The 12,379-nt window shown below is 53.7% G+C and overlaps 1 protein-coding gene across 1 annotated transcript; it reads right to left on the reverse strand.

Moving 5' to 3' along the window:
• Positions 1-701: 701 nt before the first annotated feature.
• On the reverse strand, positions 702-12,246 carry CHRNB2 (cholinergic receptor nicotinic beta 2 subunit). The gene is made up of 5 exons (XM_066610188.1): positions 12,109-12,246; positions 10,668-10,712; positions 8,537-8,646; positions 5,435-6,458; positions 702-872 (listed from the first exon to the last, which is right to left on the reverse strand). The coding sequence occupies exons 1-5, from the start codon at positions 12,136-12,138 to the stop codon at positions 702-704; spliced, it is 1,380 nt and encodes a 459-aa protein (XP_066466285.1). The 5' UTR covers positions 12,139-12,246.
• Between the last annotated feature and the right edge of the window lie 133 nt (positions 12,247-12,379).

Consider the following 12,379-nt stretch of genomic DNA (forward strand, 5'->3'; position numbering starts at 1 on the left):
CTGCTGGAGACGTTCTTGGGGGATTTCCAGGCAGCGGGTTGAACTAGATGACCTCACGGGCCCCTTCCATGATTCTTTGTGGAGGTTTGGCTCTTTCCACCCTACGGCTGCTCTTTTGAATACGTTAGAGTTACATATATATGTGGCGTGTGTACATTTTTGGTTTCCCTGAGTTGGCAGCTGGCACCCCACGCTTGGCACAAGCCAGGGTGGATCGGGGAGTAGAGGGGAGCTGCCGTCCTGTTCCAAGATGGCCGCCACGTGGGCAGCGCCCCCCTGCTGCCCCGGACGTCCCCTTCCCCCCCCCCGGGGCCCACCACTTCAGCAACCTTTCGTTTCATGTGCCGTTTTGCAAACTTGAACGTCTTTCTGTAGCCACGGAAGGAACGGGATGCTTTGAGCGGTGGCCGGTGGGAGATCCGGTGTGTCCCTACGGCTGCTACCGTTTCCGTGACCGGGAATTCCGGCTCCAACCGCCATTCCTAAGAATGCAGTCCAACGGCTGTCGGGCGATGTCAATTTTGTGGTCAGTTTCCTATATTCCAAGTGGGCGTCCTTCCTGTTCCCAAAATAAGATCCCAAGGAGGAAGGGTCCTTTTTCGACAGCACCGCAGAAGGGTGTCTCCATAAAAAGGCCCATCTTTCTCTCTCTCTCTCCCCCCTCTGGGCAGGCTAGCAGAGAAGAGGGGGATCCAGCACTGTTATTTGGAGCCTGGGGTGCCATGGTTGATCTGCACAAGCGAGTTGGTGGCATAGTTTTGGAAAAGCGGTTGAAGGAACATCCCGATGGTTCCAAAGACACAGACGAAGACAAAGATCCAGAGGAACAGGCGGTCGATGACCATCGCCACGTACTTCCAGTCCTCGCTCACCTGCCGCAGGACAAGAAAGGGGAATTAGCACCTGGTGAGTGTGGCCTGCCTGCCCCCAACACACCAGAAGGTCTGGGAACTTCAGCTCCAACCAAAGTGGAGATTCTCTCAAGGCTCAATCCTCGTTTCGGCACATTCATAAGAACGTAAGAACAGCCCCACTGGATCAGGCCACAGGCCCATCTAGTCCAACTTCCTGTATCTCACAGCGGCCCACCCAATGCCCCAGGGAGCACAACAAGAGACCTGCAAGGCTTCCTGGGAATTGTAGTTAAGAACATAAGAACAGCCCCACTGGATCAGGCCACAGGCCCATCTAGTCCAGCTTCCTGTATCTCACAGCGGCCCACCCAATGCCCCAGGGAGCACAACAAGAGACCTGCAAGGCTTCCTGGGAATTGTAGTTAAGAACATAAGAACAGCCCCACTGGATCAGGCCATAGGCCCATCTAGTCCAGCTTCCTGTATCTCACAGCGGCCCACCCAATGCCCCAGGGAGCACACCAGATAACAAGAGACCTCATCCTGGTGCCCTCCCTTGCATCTGGAATTCACACGTACTATGAGCTCTAGGGTGCAGCCCGGACGTGTTCTGATGCGCAAACCAACCCCTTGGGCGCGCACCCGAGATTGGTGTCATCACCCAGCTCAGTAGTTCTCAAACTGTGGGTCGGGACCTGATTTCTGGTGGGTTCCACAGAGCCTCTGATGAAAACCAAGGGAAACGGAAAGATCCGATAACTAAGGGCGCAATCCTATCCAACTTTCCAGCACCGGTGCGGCGGTAACAAAGTCTCGAGGTAAGGGGACAGATGTTCCCGTACCTTGAGGATGTGACTGCCTGCCCACCACAGGATGCAGCACATGCCACATTGGCACAGCTGCACCAGCACTGGAAAATTGGATAGGATTTGGGGCAGGAGCCTATGAGCTCTTCAGCGCCAGCGGTACGAGCGCACTGATGGCTCAGGGTGTCGCAAACGTGCCTTAAGGCACACTGGCAACACCTGCACCAAGTCAGTGCTGAGCCCATTGCTGGCCAGATGCTGCCCAGAGCTAGGTAAGAGCTCCGGGTGGTGGTGAGGGCCTTAGGGATGGGGATAGGTGTTCTGGGGTGAGGCTGGAGGAGGAGCTGGGGTGGGTGGCGGTGGGATAGCTCTGCCAGATCCTGAACTTCATGTCAGACCAGAAAACCTGACACAGAGTGTCTCCGGTCTGTGCCTGCAAAGAACCAGCATGGACTTGAGAAGCCACATAGCGGAGCTTGGAGCTTTCCCAGGGGGAAGGGGACTTTGTCCCCTTCCCCTCCGAGGAGACCTGCGGGGGCTGTCACAGGGCTGCAGGATGCAGCGGTAGCCACTTTTGCGCCACTGCATCTGGCAGCAGCTGCACCGCCTTTATGGTTGGGCTGTAATTGGCTCAAGCCCTGAAGCTATTCAAAAGTCAGATAGCTGCTAATTGCCCTGCCAAGAGCTGAGCTCCTGCAGTTTGCAAGGCAGCTGTCAACTGCCCTGCCGAGAGCTGAGCTCCTGCAGTTTGCAAGGTAGCTGCTAATGGCCCTGCAAAGAGCTGAGCTCCTGCAGATTGCAAGGTAGCTGCCAACTGCCCTACAAAGAGCTGAGCTCCTGCAGTTTGCAAGGTAGCTGCTAATGGCCCTGCAAAGAGCTGAGCTCCTGCAGATTGCAAGGCAGCTGCCAACTGCCCTACAAAGAGCTGAGCTCCTGCAGTTTGCAAGGTAGCTGTCAACTGCCCTACAAAGAGCTGAGCTCCTGCAGTTTGCAAGGTAGCTGCTAATGGCCCTGCAAAGAGCTGAGCTCCTGCAATTTGCAAGGCAGCTGCCAACTGCCCTGCAAAGAGCTGAGCTCCCGCAGTTTGCAAGGCAGCTGCAAACTGCCCTGCCGAGAGCTGAGCTCCTGCAGTTTGCAAGGAGCTGAGCTGCAGTTTGCCAGCTTGTGGAAATTTTAAAAAGTGGGTCCTGGTGCGACAGAGTTTGAGAACCGCTGACCCAACTGTTTCCCAGAATCCTGGTTTCTAAAGGGACCACTTAAAATTAGTCATCTGCTGGCCCAGTGGGCATCGAGCTGCAGCCTGGGCAAGTCTGGCCTTCCAGGAGTGATCATGTGGGGAAGGGAAGTACTAGCTGACCCACGGCTGTCTTGATCACAGGGGAGACTGGTGCAGTCTGGGAAGTTCCCTGTTGTTGCTTCCCTGCACAAGCAAAACCCACGGCATCGCCATGAAGTCATCTTAGCCGCAGAAACCAATGGGAAGTGCCATCTGTCCCTTCGTGCGTCCGCCACGCCGCTCTCCGTACACATGAAATATTCATGCGCCTTCAACAGAGGGATCCAGCTAAGCGGAAGGGAAATATTGATTTTGGTGCACCAGTGGAGAACATGAAGGCTGTGTGGCGGGGGAAGGGGGGACGGGTTGGCAAAGGACGCGATACTCTGACTCACTGATCTGAAAGAGGCCTGGGGGTGGGGGGAGCAGACAAGGCTGGCCCACTTTGGAAGCATCAGAGGGAGGGAACTGCAACATGATCTCCAGGATCATGCAGAGATTCAGGATCCCTTCAAGGGTTTGCTTTTGAGCAAGTTTGCAAGATTAGAGCAGGAGATCAATAAGGCGAGGCTGCTCTGGTCCCGCATTCTGTTTCCCCCCACAGTGGCCCATGTGATGCCTCCAGGTAGCCCTCCATAAGAACAGCCCCACTGGATCAGGCTATAGGCCCATCTAGTCCAGCTTCCTGTATCTCACAGCGGCCCACCAAATGCCCCAGGGAGCACACCAGATAACAAGAGACCTGCAAGGCTTCCTGGGAATTGTAGTTAAGAACATAAGAACAGCCCCACTGGATCAGGCCACAGGCCCATCTAGTCCAGCTTCCTGTATCTCACAGCAGCCCACCAAATGCCCCAGGGAGCACACCAGATAACAAGAGACCTGCAAGGCTTCCTGGGAATTGTAGTTAAGAACATAAGAACAGCCCCACTGGATCAGGCCATAGGCCCATCTAGTCCAGCTTCCTGTATCTCACAGCGGCCCACCCAATGCCCCAGGGAGCACACCAGATAACAAGAGACCTCATCCTGGTGCCCTCCCTTGCATCTGACGTAGCCCATTTCTAAAATCAGGATGTTGCACATATACATTATGGCTTGTAATGGATTTTTCCCCTAGAAACTTGTCCAATCCCCTTTTAAAGGCATCCAGGCCAGATGCCGTCACCACATCATAAGAACATAAGAACAGCCCCACTGGAGCAGGCCATAGGCCCATCTAAATGCGTCCAGGCCAGTTGCCATCACCACATCCCGTGGCAAGGAGTTCCACAGACCAACCACATGATAAGTAAAGAAATATTTTCTTTTGTCTGTTCTAACTCTCCCAACACTCAATTTTAGTGGATGTCCCCTATAAGAACAGCCCCGCTGGATCAGGCCATAGGCCCATCTAGTTCAGCTTCCTGTATCTCACAGCGGCCCACCAAATGCTCCAGGCTCCAGATTGGCCATGAAGGCAAACATCGCCTCCCTATTTGCCTGCCAGACAGCTGGCATTCGGAGGGCTGGATGAGGCCCCCAGGCCATAGTTAAGAGACCCTTGGTCTAAACCTCCTTTAAAGACATCTAAGGTAAAGTTCATACATGCAGTGGCATCACTAAGGGAGTGCATTGAACTGGGTTGGCAACCTTCAGTCTCGAAAGACTATGGTATAAGCCTACAGCACCCGGTATTCCCAGGCGGTCTCCCATCCAAGTACTAACCAGGCCTGACCCTGCTTAGCTTCTGAGATCCTGGTATAAGCCTACAGCACCCGGTATTCCCAGGCGGTCTCCCATCCAAGTACTAACCAGGCCTGACCCTGCTTAGCTTCTGAGATCCTGGTATAAGCCTACAGCACCCGGTATTCCCAGGCGGTCTCCCATCCAAGTACTAACCAGGCCTGACCCTGCTTAGCTTCTGAGATCCTGGTATAAGCCTACAGCACCCGGTATTCCCAGGCGGTCTCCCATCCAAGTACTAACCAGGCCTGACCCTGCTTAGCTTCTGAGATCCTGGTATAAGCCTACAGCACCCGGTATTCCCAGGCGGTCTCCCATCCAAGTACTAACCAGGCCTGACCCTGCTTAGCTTCTGAGATCCTGGTATAAGCCTACAGCACCCGGTATTCCCAGGCGGTCTCCCATCCAAGTACTAACCAGGCCTGACCCTGCTTAGCTTCTGAGATCCTGGTATAAGCCTACAGCACCCGGTATTCCCAGGCGGTCTCCCATCCAAGTACTAACCAGGCCTGACCCTGCTTAGCTTCCGAGATCATGGTAGAAGCCTACAGCACCCGGTATTCCCAGGCGGTCTCCCATCCAAGTACTAACCAGGCCTGACCCTGCTTAGCTTCCGAGATCATGGTATAAGCCTACAGCACCCGGTATTCCCAGGCGGTCTCCCATCCAAGTACTAACCAGGCCTGACCCTGCTTAGCTTCCGAGATCAGACGTCTGCAGGGTAACAGTCGCTGTATGTAAGCCTCCTGTACCACCCAAACCCCAGCCACTCACACTCTGGTCGTCGTCCTCGCTCTTCATGTGGTCAGCGATGAAACGCACTCCGTCCACGGCCTCTTCTAGCCCACAGCTGCACTGCCCGGGGGGCGCCGTTTGCCCCGGCCTCTCCCGATAACCGTTGACTCCGTCCGACGTTTCCGTGAAAGGTCTCCCGCCGCCACCGCTGCCGCCGCCACCGCTCTCACCCCCCGCCCCAAACTTCTTGACAGTGGATGGGTTGACATAACAAGTGCAGGAGCGCGGCCCTTCCCGCAGGAAGAAGCCCCCGGTGGCCCGCTCCTGGGTCTGCCGCCTCTGCCTCAACTTCTGGCGGGCACAGTTTTGCTGCGGCTGTTTCATGAAGAGCAGGGCGGGCAGCTTGTCCAGGAAGACCACCTTGACCCAGGGCGGCATGGTGTGGGTGGTGGGCGAGCGGTGGTGGACGTTCAGGACGCAGACGCTGGTGACGATGGAGAAGGTCACCAGCACCATGGTGAACATCAAGTACTTGCCCACCAGGGGCACGTCCAGCGAGGTGGGCGGCACAATCTTGGAGATGAGCAGCAGGAAGACGGTCAAGGCCAGCAGGACCGAGATGCAGAGGGTCATCTTCTCGCCGCAGTCGGACGGCAAGTAGAAGACCAGGATGGCCAGGGAGGTGATGAGGATGCAGGGGATGATCAGGTTGATGGTGTAGAAGAGGGGCTTGCGCCGGATGATGAAGTCGTAGGTGATGTCCACGTAGGTGGAGTCGTTGGGGTTCTCGTTGCGCCGTCCCGGCAAGGCGATGATGTCCCACTCGCCGCTGGGCGTGAAGTCGTCCAAGCTGGCCACCTCGCTCTTCAGCACCAGGTCGATCTCGGTCCGGTCGTAGGTCCAGGAGCGGAACTTCATGGTGCAGTTCTGCTGGTCGAAGGGGAAGTGCTTCACCTCAATCTTGCAGGCGCTCTTGTAGATGGCCGGCGGGAGCCAGAAGATGCTGCCGTCGTAGGACACCACGGCGTTGGAGTAGAAGGACACCTCGTACATGCCGTCCGCGCTGCGGAGAAAGGTAAAGTCGTCGTGGTGTTGACGCATGACACATAGCAAGGTGGTAAACGGGGTTGGGGGGGTCAAATTCTGGATTGTTCCACTTCAGGTGGGGGGGATGAGTAATGTCCATGCAAAATTTTATATGCGTATGTATATATATATACATATATATATATAGTGAGAGAAAGAGAGAGAGAGAACATAAGAACAGTCCCACTGGATCAGGCCATAGGCCCATCTAGTCCAGCTTCCTGTATCTCACAAGGCCCACCAGATGCCCCAGGGAGCACACCAGATAACAAGAGACCTGCAAGGCTTCCTGGGAATTGTAGTTAAGAACATAAGAACAGCCCCACTGGAGCAGGCCACAGGCCCATCTAGTCCAGCTTCCTGTATCTCACAGCGGCCCACCAAATGCCCCAGGGAGCACACTAGACAACAAGAGACCTCATCCTAGTGCCCTCCCTTGCATCCGGCATTCTGACATAGCCCATTTCTAAAATCAGGTCACACATACACATCATGGCTTGTAACCCGTAATTGATTTTCCCTCCAGAAACTTGTCCAATCCCCTTTGAAAGGCATCTAGGTCAGATGCTGTCACCACATCCTGTGGCAAGGAGTTCCACAGACCAACCACACGCTGAGTAAAGAAATATTTTCTTTTGTCTGTCCTAACCCTCCCAACACTCAATTTTAGTGGATGTCCCCTGGTTCTGGTGTTATGTGAGAGTGTAAAGAGCATCTCCCTATCCACTCTGTCCATCCCCTGCATAATTTTGTATGTCTCAATCATGTCCCCCCTCAGGCGCCTCTTTTCTAGGCTGAAGAGGCCCAAACGCCGTAGCCTTTCCTCCTAAGGAAGGTGCCCCAGCCCAGCAATCATCTTAGTTGCTCTCTTTTGCACCTTTTCCATTTCCACTATGTCTCACTATGTCTGAGAGAGAATATAATATAATATAATATAATATAATATAATATAATATAATATAATATAATATGTAAACCCCACACTGTGAGTGGTGAAGGACCACATTGGAGGAGAAGTTGACTGCAAAGCTGACCCCACTGTGTTGGTTTCTGCCATATACGGTGGTTTTTGCCAGGTGACCCCCCCTCCCATGAAGGGAGGAAGTGGGGCAGTGCTGAATTTGACAGCCTCAGTTTATACCATCTCATTCTGTGTAATGGGTAGATTGGTCTTGAGAGAGCTTTCAGGGAGGGTGAGGCAAAACTCATGGCAGAGGAGAGGTCTAAGTAATGGCCCCTTAGGCATGACGGCCCGACAGAGCCTACACGGTCAGAGGCTGTCTACCTTTGAATGCTGGCTGCTGAAAGTTTTTTTCCAAGCACCTGAAAGCCCATACCCCTGCAGCAAAGGGTTTTGGAAGCTGTTCTGCGGCCCGAGGCCCTCTATGAGCTTGTCCTGTCTCAGCTGGGACTTGCAACTGGTCCTTGTTAACTGCCTGGATTTGTGCTAGGGAAGGGGAGGGCTGGTGCGGGGGGGGAGGGGGGCTTGCTCTTCACCCCACAGTCAGAACTACCCTGCCCGCTGGTGAAGGCGGAGACTGGTTCCATCATAACCCCCATCCCCCGCTTTGACTACCGTTGCGTGAACGTGGCCTGCTGGAGCCTGATTGTAAGCCCTCTGGGGCAGGGCAGCCACTTTCCATTCCATTTGCTACGTAAGCCACGATGTGATCTTTTTCTCTTTCGTACCAATTCCTTGTCATAACAACAGCCTAGATCGGTGTTTCTCAACGTTTGTCCCCCACCGTACCACGTCACATGGTCCACCTATTCCAAGTGCTGCCGGAAGTAACTAGTGAGGACATCATCACCAGTTACTCCTGGGTTGGGAGTCCAGATGCGACACGACAAGAGCCGCAGGGTGGATGGGCACAGAAAAGCATGCTTTGGAGCTCTGCCCAATGAACCAGTCTCGCTGCCAGGGGTCCAGAGGTCCTGCGAATACCACCAGACACCAGCTCAAGTACCACTGATGTCACCCGTAGCACCTGTTGAGAAACACTGGCCGAGATCCACCAGTATAACTCTTGATGGGGGAGACGTTGGGGTACCTACTTGTTGTAGAGTACAACATCTGGGAGCCAGATGTGCTTGGAGGGCAGCCGCACCTTCTTCATGTCGTCAAACTCCTCGGGGTTCCACGTGAGACGATAGTCTTCCCACTCCTGCAGAGGGGCGACGGAGGAACTCGGTCAGGTGGGTGCAATTGAGAGAGTTCTCCCTGCTTGGCGTCTGGTTTAATAGCTTAGCACGGCAGGCCCAGGTCTCACTCCCAGAGCAACTACATAGTGCAGGGGTGCTCAATAGGTGGATCGTGATCTACCGGTAGATCGCGAGGCAAAATGAGTAGATCGCGGAGTGCCGACCCTCCCCCCTTCAGGTGCCTCTGGGAGGAAACGCCGGGAGCAAGGCCCATTGTACTCAATGGGGCTTACTCCCAGGTAAGCGTGGCTAGGATTGCAGCCTCACAGCCTAATCCTAGGCATGTCTACTCAGGAGTAAGTCCTGTTAGACTCAGTGGGGCTCAAGGTACACCAACATACATTGTACACATAAATGTTATATGTTATGATGGCGTGAACATTGTAAAAAAAAACTCTGGTAGATCTCTGGGCCTTGCTGGGTTTCAAAGTAGCTCTCGAGCCAAAAAAGTGTGAGCACCCCTGACATAGTGCTTCAGCTGCTGCTGCTGCTGACAGAGTCCAGCTCTTGTTCCATCTAGCTTAGCGTGGTCGAGCACTGGCCGGCAGCAGCCCTCGTGGTTTCAAAGAGAGGGGTTTCCTGATCCTGCCTGGAAATACTGCCATACACTGAGCCACTCATTTACCCCCCCCTCCCCTCTGCACTCCAACATGAGATCCAAGGGGTGCAAATGGCAAGAGAAGAGATTCTGGCTGGGCATCAGGAAGGAATTCTTGATGGTCAAGGCAGTTTGGCAGTGGAACTAAACTGCCAAGGGAGGTGGCAGACTCTCCCTCCCTGGAGATCTTCAAGCAGAGGCTCGAAAGGCTGGAGATGCTGTAGGAGGATTTCATGCTACAGGCAGAGGGTCGGACTAGATGACCTTGTAGGTCATTTCCATGATTCTAACAGAGGAACTGAAGGAAGAGAGGCGGCATCCCCCACATTTTTGGCTCCTGCATAGACTTAATTCCTCCAGAATGCCGAGGAAAGTGGTGGACTATCAAGCAGAGGTTCAACAGGTACCTGCTGGAGATGGTCTAGGGAGATTTCCTGCTACAGGCAGGGGGTTGGGCTAGATGACCTCATGGGTCCCTTCCTCCTCTAAGATTCTGTGACTTTACCAAATGCAGTTCTGTAACCAGAGGATTTTTTTGGGGGGGGGAGGGAACAGTTTCAGAACATAAGTGCACCCGCCCTGGTGAATTTAAAGTCATGCCTGTGTCTCCCGTCTGCATAAAACGCACTTAGAAATTAATTAAATTAAATAAGGGCCCAGCACCACTTTGTAATCCAGGGGTGCCCAAAGTTTTTGGCTGGAGGGCCACATCATCTCTCTGACACTGTGTCAGGGGCTGGGGGGAAAAAAATAATTAATTTACATTTAAAATTTGAATATATTTACATAAGTTTACATAAAAGAATATATTAAAGATGAACTTGTATGAATGAATGAAGGTCTTGCAATCGCTCAAGGCCTGTAAAAGGCCTGGCACAAAGCAAGGCCAGCCTTTCCTTTGCTGCCGCTACTGCATCACAGAGTGAAACAGCAAGCAGTGGAGGAAGCCCTCATCCCACAGCTCATGCGAGAGGTCAAACAGTTGCCCTCACACTGAGAGCAGTTGCGTCGAGCCAGTGCGGGCTCCAAGAAATCTCCAGAGGGCCAGAGGCTCATTGGAGACTGGGGACTCCTTGAGGGCCGCATTGAGAGGCCTCGAGGGCTGCAAGTGGCCCCAGGGCCGGGGTTTGGGCACCCCTGTTGTAATCCAAGGGCCTCTGTATTCAGCAGCCAGAAGGTAAGGACAATTTCTTAGCAAGCAATTGGGTAGGTAGAATACGGCCTCCTTCGTTCATATATGCCTATGAATAAAAGGGACTAGCGACTTGATTCCCCATGAAAGCTTAATATTCAGGTAGGAAGTTGGGACTGTCTTGGAGGGGAGTCCGGTCTTCATAGGCACACCTGTCGCTACTGCCCTGAATGAATGGATGTAATGGGTCTCACCTGGGTCAACCACACATTGGTCGTCATGATCTGTTCCCTCTCGTGCTGCCAACAGAAGGAAAGAAACAGGCATGTTAAAAAGAAGGTATGTGTGTGTGGTGGGGACAGGCCAGCAGTTGGAATTCCATTGTTCCAGGTGCAGTTTTCTCTGTCACTGCATCTCTCTGCAAGGCAAGCTTCACATGTGGGGTGGAGTGGGGCCATGAGCACTACCTTAACTCCAGAGCTCAAGTCAACCAGGCAGGTAGATCTGGGTTCCCAGCTGAACTTTGGCCTCTGTGGCTGAGGTCTGTTGGGTAGGTGGGCTCCATCCTGAACTTGGAGCCCAGATTCATCTGCCAGGTAAACCTGGGCTCCCATTTCCACTCTGCCTTCTGGAGCCATCTCTTCCAGGCAGGTGGACCTGGGCTCCTGATTGAACCTTGGCCTCTGTGGCCAGGGTTTGCTGGGTGGGTAGACCTGGGCTCCCACCTGAACTTGGAGCCAGTAGGCCTGGGCTCTCATTCTGACTCTACTCTCTGGAGCCATCTCTTCCAGGCAGGTGGACCTGGGCTCCTGATTGAACCTTGGCCTCTGTGGCCAAGGTTTGCCGGGTGGGTAGACCTGGGCTCCCACCTGAACTTGGAGCCAGTAGGCATGGGCTCTCATTCTGACTCTACTCTCTGGAGCTACCTCTTCCAGGCAGGTAGACCTGGGCTCCTGACTGTGCTTGGGCTAGTCCCCCATCCCACTGGGCATCTTTCCCCACTAGTGTGGGGCCACACACTCGTCCCGTCCCCCCCCCCCAGATTCAGCCCCGGCACCAGAGCTTGTTAGGATTAGGCTGTTATTCTATTATTTTGTGAAATATCAACTACTATTCAATACCTGTATTATTTATTATCTTGCTGTGGGGCACAAGCCTAACCAGTTCTACTCAGAAGTAAGTCCTATTTTGCTCAATGGGGCTTACTTTCAGGAAAGTGTGGTTAGGATTGCAGCCTGAAATAGATAGAGTTAAATGTATTTTAAATATTTCTGTTCCTCTGACTTGGAAAGGCATACAAAGTGGGCAGCCGTAGTCGAGGCCAGGCCTGCCTGAGATCCCAAAATGCCAATCTCCTTTGTCATTTTCTAAATCTTGTTGTTGGCAACCTTCAGTCTCGAAAGACTCTGGTATCGCGCTCTGAATGGGGGTTCTGGCACAGCGTCTAGTGTGGCTGAAAAGGCCGATTCGGGAGTGACAATCAACCCTAAATCACATCCGGACCAAAATGCAACAAGGTCAGCTTTGCTCAACCTGAGCTGCCTGATGGCTCAACCCTTGCGTGTCGCCCAGAGACCTGGTGGCAGCCAATGCCAGTCTGGAGACCATCCCCAGTAGCCAAATATTCTCCAGACCTGTGCCAGGCCTTGGCTGTGTCTCCTGGCCGCCCAGACCCTGCAGTTTTCCAGCACTCACCACACTGATGAGCTGGGCCAGCGACACCATCAGTTGCACCGTCACCAGTTCGGAGCCATTGGTGGCCGGGCGAATCAGTTTATTGTATCGCGATGGGTCTAGGAGGTGCTCCACCAGCCGCTCTTCGGTGTCGGTGCCCAGGCTCCCTGCAGGGTGAAAGGAACCCGAGTGAGTAAACCCCCCGTCATAAGAACATAAGAAGAGCCCCACTGGATCAGGCCATAGGCTCATCTAGTCCAGCTTCCTGTATCTCACAGCGGCCCACCAAATG

The sequence above is a fragment of the Tiliqua scincoides genome, chromosome 15, assembly GCF_035046505.1.
Source record: "Tiliqua scincoides isolate rTilSci1 chromosome 15, rTilSci1.hap2, whole genome shotgun sequence".
Lineage (NCBI taxonomy): Eukaryota > Metazoa > Chordata > Lepidosauria > Squamata > Scincidae > Tiliqua > Tiliqua scincoides.